This window comes from Thermobia domestica, chromosome 18 (genome assembly GCF_964235325.1).
Source record: "Thermobia domestica chromosome 18, izTheDome1.hap1.1, whole genome shotgun sequence".
NCBI classification, from domain to species: Eukaryota; Metazoa; Arthropoda; class Insecta; order Zygentoma; family Lepismatidae; genus Thermobia; species Thermobia domestica.
This window is the reverse complement of record NC_137471.1, coordinates 77215955-77240133: the sequence shown is the minus strand read 5'-3', so window position 1 is coordinate 77240133 and position 24179 is coordinate 77215955. Positions and strand designations below refer to the sequence as shown.

The 24179-nt window shown below is 36.8% G+C and overlaps 1 protein-coding gene across 1 annotated transcript; it reads right to left on the bottom strand.

The window, feature by feature from the left end:
* Positions 1 to 899: 899 nt before the first annotated feature.
* Positions 900 to 23335, bottom strand: LOC145675840 (U6 snRNA phosphodiesterase 1). Its single transcript, XM_081746579.1, has 5 exons — positions 23025 to 23335; positions 18402 to 18541; positions 13061 to 13241; positions 3757 to 3916; positions 900 to 1255 (listed from the first exon to the last, which is right to left on the bottom strand). The coding sequence occupies exons 1-5, from the start codon at positions 23195 to 23197 to the stop codon at positions 1064 to 1066; spliced, it is 846 nt and encodes a 281-aa protein (XP_081602705.1). The 5' UTR covers positions 23198 to 23335; the 3' UTR covers positions 900 to 1063.
* Between the last annotated feature and the right edge of the window lie 844 nt (positions 23336 to 24179).

Here is a 24179-nt window from a genome sequence, read left to right as displayed (position 1 = left end):
AACTTCTTCCTAGCTTGCAGTCTTTGAAGAAAGGAACGAATGGAAATAAAGACGTTCATGCAGTTATGGGAACATTTTGTGACTTTTTTTTTTTTTTTTCAGGCTCTAGAAAGGTATTTCAGATCAAACGAATGGAAGAGACTAGTTTAGAGCTATAAACCTTGTAAACCTCGTTTCTGTTTTTCCGTCTGAATGGAAAGTGTAGGATTTACGTCAAACACGCTGTTTTAGACAAGGGAAGGTGTAGGCGGGAGGGAGTTGGATTGAATACAAGAAATAACTAATCGATCGAGACAGGTATTTCTGGATTGCATACGAAAACAGGGCAAGAGTTTGTTATTAATTTGGACTTAGAATTTTTGTAACAATTTCTAAACCGCGGACTGTACCTAATTTTTTGTACATAAACATATTTGTTATGTTTATCGAATGCACTAGGTTTGATTCGGATGTCTGGATGACACGTTCATGTCCGTTCCTTGTAAGTTAGTTGGCTTAAGTGGATCTAAGGCACTCTTGTTTGGAGGGGAGGTTCACCCGGACGATGAACATATGGCTTCAGATACGGATTGTAAATTGAACACCAAATCAGAGAATAAAATATATACATTCTATTGCTGGGGTCGATGGCGTAGTTCTGTAATCCAGTTGCCTTGGATGCGATAGTATGATGGGAAACGGCTATAAGTACACTGATGGCTGATTGCATAGTACTAGCCGCACCGGATTCATGACCCGGTCATGGTTTGGAGCCCACGTTAGTGGGTATCGTCGTTCATAACCTCAATGTTCCATACTCAAACCACAGATCCAGCTGATTGTGAAAGGATTAAGCATGACTTACATGGGAAGATCTTCAGAAAGGCGATTGTTTCATTTATATTAAACGAATCAATAGGTTGGGTAATTTACATGGTTCATATTTTAAAGAATATCGTTTTTATTATTATTATACAATTTATACACTACACATTCCTATTATAAACACACAAATATACAACATCGCACTCAGACGCACACAAATCAGTTACAGTTATCACAGTTTTCAATTAACGTTTGTACACTACGAAGTCAGATGAAATGAGAATTGTTTGTTTCCAGTTTTACACTGAAGTTCGTCCACATGCATGCACCATTCTTGCGGATGAGCATGCACGAATTGCTGAAATACCAGTTCCATCTGTGCCATTTGACGTTCTAATACTTGCTTTTGATCCCCTAAACACCACACAATGCTCATGTGAAACGATGGATTCTGAAAATAAATGTCGAGAAAAATATTCATTACTTTATTAAATATTATTCGAACAATAAAGAGCGCGATACTAACAAGGGACTATTCCGATTTCGTCAATTCAATTGCTGAAAATAATTGCTAGCACTGGATTCAGCACCAAAAGAAAAAGAAGGGTTTAGTGGCAGACCTTATACAGGGTGGGAGATAAATGAGTGCGAAGTAAGAACGTAGAAAATGTAGAGAAATGCCGTGTTAATTTTCAAATGAGTAGAGTGATTGAGGACAAATATTGGATATGAGCAATTAATGTAGAGCTCCACTGAACAGACAGTATGTGAACAGTGTCAATTGTATGTAAATGGTTTTGAGAAGAGTCACCAGTGTTTCAACTGGCACATTTTGTTGGAGGGGTCATTAATATATCAGAACCCTGAATGGAACAGGTGTCTTTGTGCAAGGTACACTCATGTCCAAAATGATTGTCTTCTTGTAAGAATATGATTTGATAATGATTTTGCAGGGTACTTTTAATACTGATACTTGTGTATAATCGGGAAATGTATATTTGTGGTAAATTTCATATATATATTTCAAGAATTATAAATATGAAAATTAGAATGAGTGAAACAAAATGTTGCTAAATGGACAAGAAAGTTTAATTTTCGTTTTATTGCTCTTATTTACTTTTTTTTGGACATAACATTTGCCTCATACATGTCTTTGCCGATTATACACATACTAACGTTATAAGAAATACCGTTATCAAATTATATTCCCACAACAACACATTTATAGACATGCGATAATAATTTTGGACATGAGTGTACCATGCCAAAATTCATCCAGTGAAACTATTTCTCATTCTATTACGCGTTGCAAATATTTTTGATGCTGCAGGATTTAATTCTCTCTCTTTCTACCCCTCGTGCATACAACGTGCTCATAGACTGTATTACAGGGTCTCTAGTTCCTCACTCACGTCACCTTTACGACAGTATTGACATATTGCCATAGCGTGGAACGCCTCCTGTTATAGACATCTCAAACTGTATTGGCAACTATTAATTTCAATAGACGGTGTGCGTCAAGAGCCATATGTCACTTGACCTCTTTCCCGTATGTTCTTCTTGCGCTAAGTCCAACATGGCGGCATTTCATATGTCCCCCATGATTCACATTACGCCTATTCATTGGAGTTCTACATGAATTCCTCATATCCAATATTTGACCTCAATCCCTCTACTCGTTTCAAAATTAACATGGGACTTCTAGACATTTTCTACGTTCTGTCTTCGCACTTTCCCCCCATTTATCTTCCACCCTGCCACTAAACACCCTCTTTTTCTCTGTTTCTTTTGATACTGAATCCAGTGCTAGCAATCATTTTCAGCAATGGAATTCGCCAAATCGGAATGATCCCTTGTAAGGCAAATAACTGTTCTGGATCAGAGGAAATTAATCAACCAAGAGACATTTCTTATTTTGTTTTACTGAAATGCGAATGCGAATAACTACTTTTTTAAGCTTTAAATTGTAAGTTACAAGGGTATTGCAGCAATTAGAAGAATACAAGAGCTTTTATTTATTTAATTTATATCCAAGAAGTTATTCGTCCGTTGGTATTGAGTACCTACCAAGGCACATATATTGTTGTACCTAGCAACAGCATTAAAACTAGTGATAATCGATTATTTTCAACTGCTATTTAATTTGTTACGCTGTTTTTTCACAAAACACGGCAAGCAATACTGAAATCGAAAGCTCATTATTGAAGGACTTACCAGTGATTATTTAAAAGAGAAAAAAGATACACGACAGGCAATACTAAAGTACTACTGATTATTGAGCAAGTTCCCAGTGAATATTCAGAAGAAGGAAAGAAACACGACAAACAATACTTAATCTAGGGAAGATTATTGCACAACTTACCAGTGGATATTCATATAAGTAAATGAAATACAAAATTTACAGCTTGAACTTAGCAGTGAATAAATACTGAAATTTCGTGACTTTCATGACCATTTTCTGATTTCGTGACTTTTTCGTGACTTTCATGACCGATAGACACCCTGTTGAACCAGAGGTCACTTACTTTAGAGGTAAGAGTTCACAAGGTTCATCTTTCGTAAGTAAAAGAAGATTATTCACCTAAAACAAACATATACGCTGATCCGAAAGCTAACCTCAATCACTCATGGCAATGTTTGTTGCTCAAACTAATACCGAAGTGGTACAAAATTGATTTAAAATTCCTCTCGTGACAACTCTATTCCGACTCTTAAAGTAATATTTTGGAGATCGCTCTTCTTTCCCAAACTCATCAAAGCTTATAGAATGGACCTAGTACATGTTCTCTAATATATCTCAATGTATTCTTAACGTATTGTGAGAAATCTACCTTAGAAATATGACGTATATTATGTGACAAAGAAATACAATATAAAAGCCAAACATACATATATAAAAGTGTTGATCAATTCTACACTACACATGCATAAATTACATAAAGAAATTCCAACCTCGTAAAATTTTGGGAGTTTGAACTCTTCTAAGCATTTATCGAGATCTAATACAATCTTCTGTAGGGCTTCAACTCCAATGTTTACATCCAAACCAATGAAAGTTCTCGTTTTCTCTTCATTAGTGTAAACGGACAAAGAGCCAAAACTTAACCTGAAACTACGAAACAATAATGTAAATAGAGGAATTTATAAACCCAATTTCTACACAAATAATTTACGATTCAAGTAACTAAGATAACACGAGGTGAATGTGAAAAAAAGGGGCTGATATTTTACGAAACACGAAAATGATAGCAGAAGAAATTTATTATGATTGATATACAAGTACATACTTTGGCTATTTCTCGACGTAGTCACTATGAACCTCCAGACATTTCTGGTAGCAGGGCACACACTTCTGTGCAAAAATCTGCCGCCTGAGATTGCAGCCAGTCAGCAACTAACGTCTTAAGCTCTTCACTGTCGTTGAAACGCTTCGATTCAGGCCACTTTTTCAGGGGAAGAAAAAGGAATAAATCGCTGGGGGCAAAGTCGGCGCTGTAGGAGGATAACTGAATGGTTCCCAACGAAATCTCTCAATTGTCTAACAGTACGAGCAGCTGTATGTGGCTATGAATCAGAAGAATTCCACGGTGTAGCATTCCTCTGCGCCGATTTTGGTGGATGGCACGTCGCATATTATTCAGTGTTTGGTTTCTGTAATTATTCGTCCTGGTTCCAAGAATTCCACAAGAATTACATTCTTTAGGTCCCAAAACACGGTTGCCATGATTTTGTATGAATTTCTTCGCTGTTGGAGAATTAGAGTGTCGCCACTGCATATACTGCTACTTCGACTTCCCAGTGCCGTACAATATCAAGGTTTCATTCCTCGTCAATATGTGAGAAAAAAAGGTCATCCCTCCCCCCATCTTCCTCCAAGTGGGCCAAAAATCATATATAGATGTTATTCTTTGGTCTTTGTCAGCATTTTTGGCACCCACCTATCACATAATTTGTGATAACCTAGCTTATCAGTCACAGTTCGATGCACTGTTTTCTCAGATACTTCTGGAAAGTCTTTGGTGAGTTCAGTTATTGTGAACAAGCGATTGGATAGCACTTCCTCGTTCAAGTGTTCCACCAGATCGTCTGAACACAACGCTCATCGTCATGAACATCTGAATTCCTTTCCAGAAACTCCCAGCACCATTGCCTGACTTTCCTGCACTCATTACTGTCGGCCCATAAATGGCATACAATTTCCAATGGATGTCATTTGCATGTTGTCCTTCGGCGTTCAGAAATCGCATGACAGATCTAACTTCTATTGTCAGACATTTTACTCTGGCGCTACTCGCACGTACAGAACTCAACTCGGACAATCCTATTTTTGTTGCAAGCACAGAATGCTGGGGCATGTTCAACTTCATTAATGTTGCAACTCCGAGCAAAAAAAGTGACTTTCTTAAAAAAAGCATTAGTGCATACGCGTAGCGCAATCCAGTAAGTATTCCGCATGAATTGGATCATTTTTTTCTATTAATTGCCATGTGATCATTAATTTGTTCCAATTTTCTGAGTGAAAAACTGACTACTTACTTAACAATTTGGTCGCATATCTATGGAACCAAATAGATGTAATTAGTGCTATTACTCTATAAGTTGGTAACTTAGAAGATAATTAACACCCACAGGGATCACTACAAGCCTTGTAACATTACTACAATATTTTACGACGTCTGGCTAAAAAAGTAACGGGACTGGTGCCAGAAGTACGGTTTATTGTCATAAACTTACAAATTAAAGATGATCCCCTTCAACATACCCCCCTCCCTTCTCTATACTCGTTTGGAAACGAATTTCCATTGTTGGAAGCAGTTGTGGAAATCTTCAGGTGTCTTGAGTACCGCTGCCGATTTCTGTTTCACCTTTTTCAGTCTGAAAATGAGGTCCCATGATGATGGATTTCACTTTCGGAAAAACAAAAAATCGCACAGTGTCAAGTCAGGTGAATAAGGTGCGGTGTTCCACCACTAGAACCGTGTTAGCTGACAGAAACTGCTTAACGATCAAAGCAGTATGGGAAGCATTGTTGTGATGCACAATTCATTCATTGTTCTTCCACAAGAGGGGCCTTTTCTTTCTCATGCGTTCTTGCAATTTCATCAAAACCTGCTGATAAATACTGCTTATTCTCTGTCTGACCTGACATTCAATCAAAAGCAGGTCATTGATATCAAAAAACACAATGAGCATGACATTTACTTTCGATTTGCTCCTGCGTGCCTTTTTGATTCGCGATGATAAGAGAGTTTTCCAGTGCATGGATTGCCTTTTCGTTTCAGGATCCACATCTCGTCACCAGTGATGATTTTCTTTCGGTTCTGCTTCCAGGTGTTCAATTGTGTCACTGCACATGTGCTCCCGGAAGTCCTTCTGCTCCTGTGTGACGTTCTTTGATACCAATTTAGCGCAAACTTTGCGCATGTTCAAACGGTCGTGAAGGATTGCGCGGACAGATTCTTTATCGATGACCACTATGTTTGCTATCATTCGACTACTGAGCGTGAGATTTTTCAGGACAATGTCAGTCACTTTTGCCACATTTTTCCTCTGCTGCTGCTGTGACTAGACGACCCGGTCTTTCACCATCAACGTACTCGCGTCCGTCGCTGAAGAGTTTGTACCATTCAAACATTCACGTATGTGATATCGTATTATCACCATACACACCCTGCATCAGTTTTACATATTCATTTGATAGTTTCTTGAATTTCACAATTTAAAGTTAATGAGCTGCTCAATTCTCACAATGTAAATCGACTAAGAGCAGCAACTCATGTATATTATTCTCTTCTCAAAGGATCAAGGTTGCTCTGCGTGCATGTGCTCCCAACTGCTCTACATATACTGCTGATAGGGTTGCCAGTACAGTCATAATACTCTTGTTCTTCCTTAATACATCTACAATAGTTAACAAGTAATAAGGAAAATGTCTGGTACAGTAAGGGACACTTCTGGATGGTACACTTTTGCCGTAAATTTCCATATGTTGTACCATCCAGAAGTGTCCCTTACTGTACATTTTAATATTAACTTATTAATAAGCTTTGCCACAACCACTAGGTTCAGCGAGAATACATGTAAATGGATATTTCCATTATGTATTCATGACGAACACTAACACCTTATTTCATGTTACCTGAATATTTAAATAGTTTCACGGTTAACAGTTAAACTTACCTGGTTTGATAAACAAACCAATTTTTTTTCGAAAAAAAAAAGTTACAAACAGTTCAACTTCTCCGGATTAAAAGAAAAGGTTTTAAATTTTTCGTTTAAGAAATTGTTTAACAAAAAATTACTTTCAAAAATTTTGTTAATTAATTCAATTTGTCAATAATTTCCCTTAATTATTTCACTACAATATTTTTTGTTTCATAAAATTTAGTTTTATTTTTTATTTTATTTATTTATTTATTTATTTATTTTCTTAAAATTTTAGATGGGATATTTTTAGCTTAAAAATTTTGTTTGCTGCAATTTTTGGTTTCATTTTTTTTTCTTTTTTCTTTACAATTTAGCTTTGTTTTCTTTGACAAAATTTTAATTTGACAATATTTCCGTTCTCAAAAAGAAGTTGTTCGGAAAATTTGTTTGAAAAAAAAAGTTTGAAAACTTGTTCGTAAAATTTTTAGTTTGTAAAGTTGCTAACTTTTGTTCAACATATTTTACTGGTAAAAATACATTTATACTTGTTTAAGCTTCTGTTATGATTGTACCTACTTACGTTACGTGATAAATATGTGTTAGAGAAAAAAGCAATCTTTCAGTTATAACTCATGTGATATACTCAGCCACAGAATAACGTATCACATGAAAAAGAGAGATGGATATTTGGTGAAAAGTACCAAATGAGAAGTGATTTCATGCGATAGGTGTGAAGTAGTTATATGTATGCGAGTATGAAGAGTGTTCAGTTAGTTGCTATCAAGCTGGTATCTGATGATGCTGACTAGTGCATTAGAATGAATGGAAATTCAAAAGTATGTACCGTGATTTTGATTTTAACTTGAAGAAGAAGAAGAAGAACAACAACTACTACTACTAATATAATAATAATAATAATAATAATAATAATAATAATAATAATAATAATAATAATAATAATAATAATAATAGAGAGACAGAAAGAGCAAAGTATTCATCCATACGCGAAGTTATTAGAATTTTTCTCATCCTAAAAATAAGTAGTGTCCTTTTTTTTGAGATAAAACCCAGATAAAACACTTACAATTAAACTCAAAAGCTCCACCTCCAAAAATATACTTCAAAACGTGGATTGAAATGATAACCTTAATCTCCCTATACAAAACAAGTAGTTCTGACCGACTGATCAACACCCAGGCCAAACGATTTAAGCTAAACAGGTGAAATTCGGACAACGCATAGAATATGTGACGTAAGATAGCACTATGACTTTTTTTTTTTTTTAATTTGACAAGGCGGGGAAATAGGAGGGGCGGTTATTACAGTAAAATGTCCATATCTTCGAACCTCTCACAGGTAAAGACATGAAGTTTGGTATATGGATATCCCATTTAAAATAATTAGATACGTGTTTCACAGTGTTTTTTTTTGGGGGGGGGGGTTACAGTTGTTGTAACAGGGTGACACATCTCGAAATCCTTGAAGGTAAAATACATGACATTTGGTATTTGCTTTTCATTTAAAACTATTAATGAATGTGTTTCAGTTTTTATTTCATTTTTTTTCTTTCTTTGATATTTCCCCTCCTAGGGAAGAAAAAAGGTGGGAGTTGCAATTGTTAAAATAACATGGCCATATCTCGAAATTTCTATGGTTAGAGAGTGTTAATGATGTGAATTAATGCCATAAACGCATTCTTGCTCTGCGAACAAAGGAAGCAGAGGCTTAAATATGAAGCGCGATGCTGTAGGCTGAGCAAATGCTGGGGTCTGGAGCTAAGTCCCCAGCTAGCCGATGGCTAGTAGTTATAACCACTTCCTTCAACCGTGTTTCTCACTACCCACTTAATTTCAGCACTTGCTTTAAATACGTATTTATCACAAGATCTGATATAGAATAGGATACCACTGAATACATATGTGTGTGTTTGGGAAGACCTAGGCGCAGATGGAAGGACAATATTAAGATAGATCTCGCAGAAATAAGAATACAAAGTAGAAACTGAATCCAGTTGGCTACGGACACACAACGGACAGAAGTCAATGCAGATCTATGAACGCGGCATTGAACTCCGGGTTCCATAGGCCATAGTGTTAGTTATTTTTTATTTTGTTTCATTTATTTATTTTTCATCTCTGGCTCTTGACCCTGAGGTACTATCCCAGGGCCTGTCGTCTGAAGTGGGCCAGGGCCTGAAGGAAACTAAAGGAATTTTCAGTTTCAGGGATTTGAATCTTGTGCGTAAAAGGGGTGCTACATATATATATATATATATATATATATATATATATATATATATATATATATATATATACGAATGTCAATGGTGCAAAGTGTGCCTCACAAAACGCGGATGGAACTCCACAAATACCCTGTATGCGACAAGGGAATTTTTAGTTTCATGTGTACAACAGAACATGAATGCTTAAATGATATTTTCAGTTGGAATACAACTTTAATTGTAAGTACAAAATTAATATCTAGGTATATTCACGGACTACAAGAACCAATCACTTCAGAGTGTCTTATAGAGCTCTCCATACTACTCATATGCCTTGCGATGCATAGTATGTCTTTTGACACGTTCAGGATCGTGGATCAAGAATCAGTTTTACATATCCAAAATGCAAACATTAAAATGGCGCCAATCTGTTCATACAATCGTCGACAATAGACGTAATCAATCAATATTACCATATTTCTAGTAATTTTGAAGAAGGTAATTTTAATGGTTAAAAATAAATAAATAAATAAATACGCGATGCGTGCGATAACTTGGCAATAATTTTGTATCTTCTTATTTTACGTGTTTCTTATTCATTTTGAAAAAGTTTCTAAGGTTGTGATTTAACATTTGTTTAAAAGATTTAAAATGTTAAATGCTGACAGCAATCATCGTGTCGAAGAAATACGATGCTAGCGCAACCGTAATTTATGGAGTGTGTAGGGCGAAGTGATAGGGAAATTGTGAATATCACTAATATCCCTTTATGTAAAGTTTATACCATGGAGAAGATGCACAATGATGATCCCGATGTAGGTACACCAGCAAGAAAAACGATCACACAAATCCAGATATTGTGCATAGAATCCAGGAAGATTATCATGAAGATTCCGGATAGTCAACATGCTCCACAGCAAAGGAATTGAAGATGTCAGATGAAACGGCTAGATTGTTGATGGAGACAGTAGTTACTGATTATATGTTTTAAGAGGAGACTAGTTTATGACACAGCAGAATAAGGAAAAGCGCTTTGAAAAACAAAGAAACTGATAAAACAACTGACAACTTCCAAAGAAGTTAAATCTCTGATTTTTCTCTCCGGTGAGAATCTGTACGAGAAAAGATAAGATAGAGATTAGTTAATAAATATTTATGAGACATAAGAACCTAATTAAATAGAGACGCTGCTAAAGATAACCATGGATAAAGAAACGTTAATTTAAGGATCCTTCAGATTCCAAAGTCGAATCAAATCTATTATAGCAACAAATGGAGTTTTTTTTTTTTTTTTAACGACTGAAAATATAATGGCTATTTATGTATTTACAAATAAGAATAAATTTATTAAAACATAATACTTTTGTGCTATGGCGTTTATTTTACTAAACTGATGTCAATTTATCGCGTACATTCTATATACATACAAACTTAGAAACGATGCTTTAAATTACGGGTTCTGAATCTTTATATTAGCCCTGTCTCTTCCATACTTTCCCACACTGTTCTAATACAATACCATATGCTTACGGTACACTTCTTCTGAAGAATGCGAAACTCTTAATAATTTATCGAACTTCCCAGTTTGAAAGCTACTGCTTTAAATACCAGATTGAAACGCAGTTAATTCACTGGTCTCTTTTGTTATTTGTTCTGAAATAAGGTGGCACACTATATTTTTTTTGTTTGTTCGAAAATAAATAGTATTATCTTGCAAAGAAACAGGAAATGAGAGAAGAGTGAAATTGGAAGGGTGGTTCAACAGGGATGTCTCTCGTCAACGTTATTTAATGACTATCTAGAAGAGATGGTGAAGACGGCATTTCGGTGGGAGGAAGAATGATCAGTGTATACGGTTTGCAGAATATATAGCGCTTGTTGCGGAATCTAAAAAAAAAAAACTTCAGGAACAAATGAGGGGAATATGGGATAAAAGACAAGTAATGGTAATTACGAGGGCTGGAAAGAAAAAAGTGGCAACACTGTCCCATCCCCGCACACGGAATTTTGAGCGAGCTGTAGTTGGCAACACTTGTAGCGGGTGGGTGGAGCTATACAACGCGGGTGGTGGCGCTAGTGTAGGCGGGGCAGTGATCGTAGTGAAGTGTGTTGAATGCAGGTTGGCAAAGCACACCGCTCTAAAGGTGATGTTTTCCAAGTTAGAACAACGTTCATGGATAAAGATCGAAGTGGCCCGTGGTAAAAACGCCACGGAATGTCACTTTGGACTACGTGAAGCATGCGGGAATGACGCATTGCCGTATCGGACTGTGGCACGTTGGGTAGCAGCGTTTCGCGCAGGACGTGGCAGTGTGCAACAGGAACCAGGTGGAGGACGCCATGCGGTCGACAACCGAGTCATTGAATTGATTCAATCGTTGCTGCATGTGGACAGATGGACTGCGAGGGAATTGGCGAACGAGGTAGGAACATTCCATACCACAGTGTTGATTTCGTTGCACAATGTCCTTGGGTACCGAAAAATTGCATCCCGGTGGGTACCGCACCACCTTACAGACGTTCAGAAATGGCTGAATTACGCCCTCGCAGATGATCATTTGGCACGGTACAGACGGGAAGGTCGCGCGTTCCTGAACAGGATTATCGCACTTGATGAAACATGGGCGTGCTCGTATGAGCCGGAACTGAAGCGCCAATCAAATGAATAGCGCCACCCATCATCTCCCCGACCCAAGAAGCTGCGTCAGGAACCTGGGAATGTGAAGGTAATGCTGATAGTGGCATACAATGTACAGGGTGCCATAAAATGCAGTTCCTGCGAACCAGATTGTCAATGCAGTGTACTACCGCAGGTTTTTGGAAGAACATCTTCGTTCTGCACTCCGCAGGAAATGACCCAACTTCATCAGGGATCCACCCATTGTTTTGCATGACAACGCCCGTTGTCACAACGCAGGTGTTGTGAGGGACCTGTTTGCACGATGGTGGTGGGAGGTTCTAGAGCACCCACCCTATTCACCGGATATGAGTTCATGTGACTTTCATCTGTTCCCTTTGATGAAAGAACCACTGCGAGGGATGCGTTTCCGCAGCAGAGATGCTATACTTCGAGCTATAGGGCGCTCTCTTGCAGACATCAACAAAGAGGGCACCGCTGCTGGTATCCTGCGACTTCTCCACATCTGGCAACGGGTGCAACATGCTGCAGGGGATTACATTGAAGGCCTGTAGAAGTTTCATGATTATCCAATAAAGGGTTCGTGAATGATTTGTCTGTTGCCAGTTTTTTCTTTCCAGCCCTCGTATAACAAAGTGATCGATATAAACTATAAAAGAAGGAGAGAAAGTATGATTAAGATGATTAAGATGTTTAGTTTCCGATACATGGGCAGCATTATTAGTGAGGACATGAACTGCGATATGAAATAAACGCAAGGATACGAATGGCGAGATAAGCATTTAGGAAGAAGGAGAACAGTATTCTGTGGATCCTTAAATAAAAAGTTTAGGGAAAAAAATTGTGTGGAGTATTGCACTCTATGAGACAGAAACACAGACATGATGCTAAAGAGACGAAAAATGGCTGGAGGCTTTCGAAATGCGGGTGTGGGAAGGAATTGATAGAATTAGTTGAGTCTAACGGAAAACGAATCAGGAAGTGTTAGAAATAGGAGGAAAAATAATATTAAATATAGTTGAAAAGAGGAAAAAAACTGGTTGTGATTGTTATGCTAAAACATACGGTGGGAGGAAAAAGAAGGAAGAGGAAAAAAGTCACAGTTGATAGACGTTATTGAACAGAAAACTGATACGTGTGGTAGTTGGAAACTTCTAGGTTTGCTGTTCCTGCCACCTGCAGAGTACCAATGATAATGATGACTATCTTGTACTAACTTCTTGAATTAAATGCTTCTATATTATCCTTACCTTCGAACTCCACTAAGTTTTTCTCTAGCAGAGTCTACAAATGGCGAAATCCAGTGATGTCTCAAAACCACTGTTCTAGTGAGGCTTATATGCATATCTTGAATAGCTTTCAATGGGACATTATTTTCATAGCAAGCTATTAGGACATCAATCAGTGAATGTACAACTGGACCTGGGTCATCTGCAAAAACACGAACATTTTAGGAAAATGGAACTTTTATAGTGCAAATACAGTGCGCTCACTTTAAAACCAACCCCGAAGTACAGACATGTGAGATTAACGAAGACACATATTATACAAAGTATTATGCAGATACCTGAGTTACAGATAATGTAGGAAATTACCCCCATTTTATTTGATTCACATGTCTAGCTGGTTTACCATGTTTCTAGAAACCTTATAGAGCACTTCTGTGGTTGTATATTGAATGGCGACAGTGATGTAATCAGTATTGGCTGATTTAGACCATTCACTTTTTTCATTAAAAAAAAAAAAAAAACAATTTTCTTTTAAGAAAAAACTGTCAGGGTCTAAAAAATATGGGCACACGAACGCTATAAGACAAACAATTGTTTTTTTTAGAATTAGGACCATAATAATAATAATGAAGGTCTGTACTTAGAAGACAAAGGTAAGGACTATTTATTTGTCTAATAAATTTCCAGATACAGCCTACTAAGCCAATTTCAAATGAAACTAGTACTAAAGTATCTACTTAAGCTATTCTGGCGACGTATTGTGAACAGGGTCTTCTTTGGCTAGCAGACTGTTATATCTTGCGACGTTTCGAGGGCTAGCATCGTCGTCATCTTCAGGCGAATATGATGGGGCAATGGAGTGTATGGAATATATACTTCATGTATGTGTGATTGGACTCTTCTGATTGGTGGTTGAAATGGCGGCTTCTGATTGGTGCTTGAAATGACGGGATATGATTGGTGTCCATGTTTGACTCAGTTGGAATCCTGTGTCTCTGTTAAGGTTCGTTTTTCCTTGTGTGATTGTAACAGCTTCTCATATCCTGCCATCTCAAGTACCAATCAGAAACCGCCAGGAGAGTCCAATCACACATACATGAAGAATATATTCCATATACTCTATTGCCCCATCAAATTTGCCTGAAGATGAGGATAATGTCAGCCCTTGAAACGTCTCAAGATATAATAGTATTTACCTGGCTGCTAGCCAGAGAAGATCTGTTCACGAAACTAGTACTGCTACGCATTGTTGAAGCGAACGATCCTTCTCCTCTCTAATTTCATTATAGACAGAAGTCTCTAATTTCCAACAACACACACTTGTTTTCGGCAAGAATTCACTCTCATTATTGATCCATTTCAACTCCCAGGAACTGAGACAATTGGAAATCGTAAAAAAGCAATTTTTAACGAACAACCAAAACGGATTTTTAACGAACCTTACAGCACATTTGTTTTAAAATCACACGGGAAGGTATTGCATGAAAATCTAATATTTTTTTCCGAAATAAATCGTTCTTGGTTAGTTGATTTGTAGTTTAACGTCCCGTTTAGCACCACGGCTGTATGAGACGTGGACTTATAAGTTAATGTGGAATCCAAACTGCATGACCTCGTACCGGGAATTAAACCCGGGTTTCCCGTGCAGAAAGCACGTATGCTAATCACGTAGCCATAAGGGAGTTCCTGAAATATACCGTAGCTCACATTTTTTAATCGAAAAGTAGCAGGTAATCCCTCCAGCAAAGAGGTTAAATTCACTGCTCATTCTTGACTGATTTTAATCCCAAGCATTCGAGATTACGGAATAGTGTCAAACAATATACATAATATTGTATTAATTATTAAAACCTTATGAGTTTTATGAAAATTTCCGTGGAACCCTTAAACAAACAAATAAAAAACAAATAGGGGGGAGGAAGAGAAATCCATTATTTCATTTTTTCTGATTTTAACTCCATCCCAGGGTGGATGATCACCAGATTCGAAGCCAGATACTCCCGATCGCGAAGTAAGAACACTAACCATTAGTCTACGCCCGCTCCGTTTACATCGTTAGGAATATATCGCTTTAAGCCTTATTTTTTTGGAACACTTCAATCATTTTCTAGCTGACATTGGAGAAAATCCTTATCAAGCTAATTTCATGACGTAAGTCAAGTAGTACAATACTGAGAAGACTTTCCGTCTTTCTCTTATGTCTTTAAAAATTAAAGAGTAATGAGACTTACTGTGTTTTCAATAAATTGTTGGAAATTAGACGACGTTGTAACAGGATAAATAAAAAAAAGTTTACAAAGTAAACTAACAGACGACACCTCTCAACGCCGACATTTGTGTTTATATACATATAGTGGGAAAACAATTGCCTATAGCGGAATGTAAATTCTAATGTTAAATTAATACATCTTTAAAATATATTTAACTGATATTTCATAACAACTCTTACATTAAAAAACACTGAGCTCTTACATCGTGTACTCTTATACAGTATTTTAAAAAGCAGAAATATACAAGAAGTTTAATAAATTACATATTGAAACGGAAATTTTGAAACAAATATATATATTAATAAATAGTGAGTATGATCTAAGTGGAAAGCCCCCGACTTTAGGAATGAGCGAATGTGTGACTGTTCTGGGAAGCGAATAGGTGGCGCAAGTGGTTAACGCATCCGCATGGTATGCCGGAGATACCGGGTTCGAGTACCAGTTCAGTCATTACTTTTTCACTCTTGGTGTATTACTGAATTCTCACCTATATAGGATTTGGTATGTAAAAATATTCGATTGTTTCCTCCTTTCGGTTGTAATATATATGAAATTACAACGTCAACGGTGTTCTCAATATATGCACATTGGAATGTCTATGTATAGCAGCTAGACTATAGTACAAGCCATTTGATCTCTGAGTGGAGAGCACCGACTACAGGAGTGAGAGAGTGTGTGGCTTTTCTGGGAAGCTATTGGGTGGCGTAGTGGTTCACGCATCGGCACGGTATGCCGGAGATCTCGGATTCGAGTCTCGGTCCAGTCGCTCACTTCTTCACTCTTTTTGTTTTACTAAAGATTATGGCAATTCATTCCCATTTATGCCTCTGATGGCGTTCTCCTAATGCATACTGCACCCCAAGGACGGACCATCAATATACAATATTAGTGTACAATTTTGGAACGTAATCTGAGATCAGCGCTGCAAAGGAAGCAATGACACATTTTGCAGAATTCTCTCATTATTTTGCAAAACAATGATTGTATATATGTAAAAAAATGTGGTTCGCTCGATGGGACTGGGAACTGCTCTACCATCCAACATACTTGCCAGATTTAAGTCCTGTGCCTGATTTGAATCCTAAGATGACGGAACCAAACGTTTCCGAATCATTCGAACCAGCAGTAGAATAGGCGTGTTTACAGGTAAATACAATTTCTACACAGCTGGAAAGGGTTTGTACATAAGGCTGGTGACTATATATTAATTTTTTTAACAGTTTTACAGAGTGAATAAACAATACCAGTATTGTGTAAAGTTCTAACGCTCTAAAAAAATATAATTTACTAGATTGTCATAAATAATTTCCGTTTTTCTATAAGACATTTATTTTGCTTTCATTAAAGAACAAAACTATCCATTATTATGTATGACCTTCTCCCATTTTACTGGCAGTTTATCAATTAATTCCTTGTAAAATGTGGTTGATTTGAACTGGAATAATTTTTTGACAGCCTGACTGTCTTCAGAATTAAAAACTTTTCCATTCAGGAAGTTTTTAAAGAACAGGGAAAGTGATAGTTTGTCGGAGCAAAGTCCAGGGAGTACGAGGAGTGTGGTAAAACACCATTTAAGCTCAAGATTTTTTTCTTGAGTTACCATTACTGCATGTGGACGCACATTGTGGTGGAAAAGAATTACGTTTTTGCGATTCACGAGTGCAGGACGCTTTTCATGGTGTTTCTCTTTCATTCTTTGTAGCTGCTGAACATGTGCATCTGTAGTAATCGTTGAATTTGACTTCAACAATTCGTGATGAATTATACCTCGACAATCCCACCATACACAGAATAAAATATTTTTTCCATGGATCTTCGAATTTGATAGGGGTGGTTGATCCTTATCAAGCCACTGTCTTTTTCGTTGATATTTTCACAGGCAACTCATTTTTCATTGCCTATTATAATCCTATCTGAAAAAAGTCGATTTTTTACTCGTGAGACCAGACTTGTGGCGACTGCCATGCGATCTTTATTCTGTGCACTAAGATTGTGAGGTACCCATACTCCTAACTTGGTGACTTTCCCCAACTTCTCCAGGTGGCGGCAAACAGTTGATGTATTCAACCTTTCGGCTATATTTCTTATTAACTGACGTCAGTGGTGCCCATCCCCCCTCATGTCCATGACGCACCACCCTCAATTGTCTATCCGTAGGTGTTCTTCCATGTAAAAAAAATCTTTTCGATTAATTTTTACACCCCTCAAACATATTTATATAGATTTTTTACCCCCCCCCCAATATTTCAATGACGCACTTTGCGTCATAGGCCCCCTTTGTGGGCACTTCTGACTGACATGGATTTTGCTCCAATATTGCCTTTAATAGATTGCCGTCAAAGTCAGAAGGATGTCCCGCCTTCGGTTCGTCTTTCAAGGTTTGTATCTCCAGAACGGAATTCGGCAAACCAATTTCTAACAGCCCCATTAGTCCTTCACTGTATACACTCCATATTTTTCCAGCTGTCCCAAAATGAAATGAAAAAAATGAAATCTTTGAGTTTTACGTCCCACGGTTATGCCGGTTAGGCTAAAGGAGACGGTGATGATGAGTAATGAATGAAATGGTGGAATGAAGAAAGTGGGAGGAAACGGGAGAACCCCGAGAAAACCCACGCACACGGTGTTTGTCCACCACAAAGTTCACTTGGCGGGGCTGGGATCGAACCCGGGATCACAAGCACCAGAGGTGAACGCTCTACCACTGAGCCACCGCGGCCCTTTCCAGCTGTCGCCTTAGCACTTTTGCCTTGTTTAAATTCCCAATGCATCACATGATGAATATGCACTTTTTCACTCTCCATTTTAGGGTTTAGAAACATTTTAATGTAACGTGCACCAAACATAACAGTTGTCAGAAGACTAACTAAACCCTTATCTACTTAGTGAAAGCAAAAACTCATTTTTTTTTCTGTGATTCATTGCGGTAAATACGAACAATAGATTCTACCTACCTGTATCGGAAGTTATTTATGACTCGACCTAATATATAAAACATATATACCTTCTTAACATTTTCCTTTCTTCCTTCTTACCTCAATAAATCCATTCTAATTGTCATAATGAGTATACTTATATTTTTATATACTTACATGGTACATATACATATGTGACCCAATTTCCTCTCTCATGGGGAAATGATCTAATACGATTGTCGTGTTCTAAAGGATTATCCACATGACTGTCGTTCGTATTTTCGAAAAGATTTAGAACTGTTTTTGGTAGTGGCAACCTGTAAAATAAATTTTTAAAAGAAAAAATGTAAGTATACGGACCCTCACAAGAAAATGATACACTATATGGTTAGTAGAGAAATATAAATAATATTAATTTTAAAAGTAAAGATGTAAATTAAATACGTTAAAGTAAGCATTTCAATGCACCGATTTCTATTAAAACTCAGAAGTTTGTTTACCTGAATGGTGCGTCGATACATTTGAAAAGAAGCTGCGATATTTCTTTCACTTCATTCCTGTAACTTTGATAAGCATGTTATTATTCTGGGATTATTTTTTGAACTACTTCTTATTCAATATTTATTTTTCTTTTGGTGTTCACCAAAAGGACATCTTCATTATTTAAAGACAAAATTAATAGTTTTGTAATCTCCGCTGTTGTCGCTTTTATAAATTATAGAACGTTATGCATCAAATATAAGGCGGCTACGTCTTTGTTTATCTGAATAACAGTGCTTCCCTATTCATTGACATTGACCTAGACACAAGTTGTGAGATGTTTACGAAAATTTTGGTGCAATATTGGAAAGAAAAGGATTTTCTTTTTGTTGTAATTTATGACGTAGTCCCACTGCTTGTCTAAGCTACCTTTATCCTGATTTAATTTTGGGTTCTTGGTCCTGATATAATATGATCCTTTAACTTGTCTTCTATATGCGGTTTTTTTTTTTTTTTTTTTTTTTTTTTGTGCAAAAATATTTGATTAATGTTACACTCGGATTCACTTAGGTGTTTACATAATTTTGATATCGTTCGCTTTTTCCTTAATGATCTTCAAGGTTGTATCTGGAAGATTATTGCTAAACATATAAACGAAATGAAATATTAGCTATGCCTGTTACTCATAAACTTCAAGCACCTCCCAAATGAAATTAGGACTTTTTAGAAAACGAAACAATCAGAGAAACCCCTCCCAAAGTACTTTTCTAAATTCGCTACTGATTATTTGTATAAATTGGTATTCAAGGTTGTATTCCATACGTCCACACTGAATTTATACTGAGCCCTCCTGAACTCAATCTGCAAGTAGTAATAAAGCTCCTCATTTTGTGCAGGCTCTGCTAAAAGCCTGAAAATGTAAGAAATGTCATCAGTTGGTAGAACCGTCTGCACAAGTAATGCCCCTTATTTTCTTAGTTTTAAGCAGGGTTGGCAAAAACCATGGTTTTTATTGAAAAAACCTAAAAACCCCGGTTTTTTGGTTTCAATAATTTGCTCTGTTTTTATATCACATATGGACAGAAATAAGTTTATTTCGCCTTGGTGTTACTATGCAACAACCGTGTTATGCTGGAAGGAGTCACATAAGCTTAAAGCGGAATCCAAACCGCTTCTCAGCTTATATCCGAGAGAAATTGTCCTCCATTTGAACTCGAAATCGGGACTAATTGGCCATCGGTGATACGTCTGCCGACTCACTCACGAAGGACTCCTGATAAAAATACGTTATACTGGTCTTTGCATTCTTGTTAATATAATTGTGAAGAGTCATTTTAGAAGGACAAAAATATAAACAGTTGCACAAGTGAAACCATTATACAGAATTACATATGGACAATTTCAAAATACTGCAGAGCACAGAAGTAATTTAGTCCACTAGGACTTTTATTAGTCGAAGTTAATGAAATACGACGACTTAATTTGCATATCAGTATGAAAAGTGAATAAAGATACGAATTATTTAAGTCCACTTTGGCTCTGACCCATTTATACATAAATAGAGACCAAAGATATTTCTGATTTCAATAAAGGTGTCTCGTGAGGTTTGTATGATCCTTAAAAAAAAACGGCATTTTGATGTATTTAATCAATAGTAAACATTATTAAAACAAAACAATATTTAATTTTTTCTTTGATTGCAACTGCATAACAATAATAAGAAACTATTAAAAAATCAGAAAAGAAACATTCATTAAAAAAGTTGCTTTTCTAGTATAGTCTCTTTGAGTAATGAATATGGAGGGAATTTAGGTCTGAATATAATACGAATAATATAAGGGAATGAAACGTGATAACCCACATTTGTGTGTTCAACAAGATTTTCGAACACTTACACTTTTACGAACATTTTTCGTTTTTTAATTTAAACCATTAAAAAAAAAAAGCTGGTTTAAACCACCTTTGATTAAATCAGCGAACCCTGGTTTCAAGCGATAAAATTTTTAAGTTTTACTTGTTTCTTCCTAGAATAGCCGCCTCTGGGAATGCTTTATTCTTGTTTCTCCACAGGGTGTCTACTAAAATAACAAAATTAAATTTCGTGACCTTTTCTTTATCAAACCATAAAATTTCGGAAGTCGGAACATTCTCAAGAGCGAAGTTGGATGCGAATTAGGCCGATTTTTCATGCATGCGATTTGGTAGCGTCTAAAGCCGACCATAGAAATCTTTGGTGGTGAATTTTCATGTAATGTAGAACATTTTCCAGTCTGCATGTAAATTTGTACAGATAAAAAAAATCGTGGGCAAGTCTACTTTAACTCAAATAGTGACATTAAACGGTTCTTATAGATTCAGTCACTTCCAGGAACTGTTTGTGCGTGAGTCGCTTGTTGGAATTGCTCGTGCCTATGTTGTGAAGTCGTTAGTTCATATTTTTCCCACTAGGTGTCTTTTGTGAACGCGGCATTGAACCTCCGGGTTCCATAGAGTTAGTTAGTTAGTTAGGTGTCTTCGTAGTCATATGGTAGTTTGTTAGTGTGATGTCACATGTTCTGTGTGCTTGTATGTGAGTGTTGTTGTTGGTGGCATGCGGGGAGCGCGTAATTGAATTTTCGTTTCATGGCGACGATCGAGTTAGCAAATGCGATTGAGAAATCGTTTCATGAATTTAATGCAAAGAATTTGAACTTGTCGTTTTTAAATAAGTTTGTATTAGATTCGGATATTAACTCATATCGTTTTGCAGCAGTGTGTGGTTTAATTGAGTTACAGAAAACCTGTCATGGTTGTGGTCGAAGGCTGAAGATATTTCCGATACAGTAGAGCATCGATTATCCGAAGTAATTGGGGGACATGGGTGTTCGGAAAACTGGTTTGTTCGGATAATCGAACTGTACATGTTTATTTGCCAAAAAGAAGTACTGTACAATAAATTTATTCATAAAAAGAAGTGTGCTGATTATTGAAACACAGCGACTGGCGGCTTGGCCGGTCAACAGCGCCTTATGAAGGCCTCATTAGAAACAATGTTACGCCAGCGGTGGCACAGTGCGGCGACTACTGTGGGAAACTTTGTTTGGGAGTGAGGGGGATGATGGACGGTAGGGTGGGAGAGTAACAGGTGCGAGCGAGTACACAGTTCGGTTAAACGGTCGTTCGGTTGACCGACGTTCGGATAATCAACGCTCTACTGTATATGGTAAAAATGGGCGTTTTTTTTTTTTTTGGTTTTTCTTGTTTGTAATAATAGCAAGTGTGCTTGGTTTAATAAATCGATTTGTGTGCGGAAAGGAATTTTCAGTAATGATGATATTGCGCATGTGTTCTTGCTATCTTATTTTTTCGTGTGTGGAATCAGCAATTATGAGTTCATTATTCATGAATGTTCCCCTATGGCGAAATGGTGAGTGTTTTCTTTTTTTAATTCATATTATTTTTATTCTTGATTTGTTCTGCATTTGAGTATTAGGCAAAGTATTTGGTTTGCTGCTGGGTATCCTATTGTCTTGTTGAGATGTAATTTATTTTTCTTTGTCATGCACTGATTTATGAGTAGTGACGAGTGTTTTTTCAAAATTTTTTCCCTTCTTATGTTAGCTTTATAGTAGTGGTGTGATTATTTATTGTTGTTTTGGATGTTTTTATGGTACTTGAGCGGGGGGTTTGGGGGGCAGTAGCCCCCCATTTAGATCTCAAAATTGATAGTCACCGCTTCACTTGAATTGATTTCTCGGAAGACTTTAGGAATAGTGTCCCTTGTACTTATAATATACCGGTAATTCTTAACATCGTAAATTACTTTGACAGTAACTGTAAGCGATTCATCTGATCCGGTTCCGGGAGCAGTTTAGGAATCATTCCTAAACTGCTCCGGGAACCGGATCAGATGAATCGGTTAAAGTCACTGTTTGAGTCAAAGTAAAAATTTGCCAAATCGTGACCCAAAAGTTCAATTTCGTGACCGATAGACATCCTGTTTCAATTCTGAAAATGATTCCTATTTTCTGGAGGATATGCATGCATTTTATGTATTTATACTAGTAAATGTCATTGTTTACATTGTTTTAGGCTGTTCCGACTATGCTCCGATTACTGTAATTTGCTTACAAATTCTTCACGTACTCAAATATCTTCTAGTCGGAGCAGTGATAGAGACACTGAATCGTGCATGCCAGTTTCATTAAACGAGTTACTTTGAGTGAAGTAATGCAACGGAAATTGTTTTGAAACTTTCGAGAAAACGAATAGTGACATTCGGGCAGATATTGAACAATGTATATAGACAACTAAAGAAACTGTAGTTTAAACATTACATACACTTTTTCCGTTTTTGTACAAAGCATTTTCGTTTTATTTTCGCTTTCATTCCAATCCGTAGAAACAGTTCTCTTCGTAGAAACTCTTGGACCGGGAACCTCTTCATCACTACTGTCATCTGACGAACCATATGCAGTAAGGAGGTTTAAGGCACCCCTGTTTGCACCAGACATAATATATTTGTACACTTGTACTGTTAATCCAAACTGCCACTATAATCTTCCATCGCAAATTTTATGAATTCCAACCCAAATGAATGAAGCGTATCTTTACTCGAGTCGAAACCATAGAAGCAGTGTGACCACCCAGCAAAAATATTTCGTACTAACCTATGCGGAAAAAAGTACTAGATCTGGGGGAAAAATATTAAAATTTTATCTGCTCCCGTTTCACCCCAATTATGACATTTTACGATATAATATCTTATTAGAAGGTTTCCAGCAGCTCCTCTTCCCCTGTAGATGGGAGAATGACCCGCACATTCTTGAAAGAACCCCCAACTTTAATTCTTTTACAGTCAAAATTTGATACAAACTGTGTAAACTACTTACACCCTCCCAAATTTCATTTCACCTCCAAACTAAAAATCCTGGCGGAATCCCTGTTTAATTGACGTATTAGAACTCACTGTAAAACCACTAAAATAACACAAGTATGACTAATATACAGGATGTTGGGAGGAAAAAGAAATAGGCCTATCATAAAATGGGCTTATTGAGAAAATCGAGTTTTAATTCCTTAATAGCCTACAGTTTAAACAGATTACAAATATATAATATTGTTTACTGTCGTCATTTATTAGTTGGAGGAGGCGACCGGATGGCATCTATGTCCCACTTCTGCTCTTGTAAATATCGGCGTTTTTTTTTTTTCAAAAAAAAAAAGCGGGAAAAAGTTGCTAGGAACAGTGAAATTTTCGTACATTGCCAAATTTTCATGAAATTCCTTTTTCTCTCCCAAATATATTTATGAGAAAGGAAGGAGGAGAAAAAGTACTAATTAGTTGATGAACGTACTAGAACACTTAAAATATTATAAAAGGTACTAGATTTAGTATGAAAGTACTAGCGGTGGTCACACTGCATAGAAGACTTGGAATACACACAGTTGCCAACTCCTACTAGCAAAATGTCTCTAAATTCAACAACAGAAGTC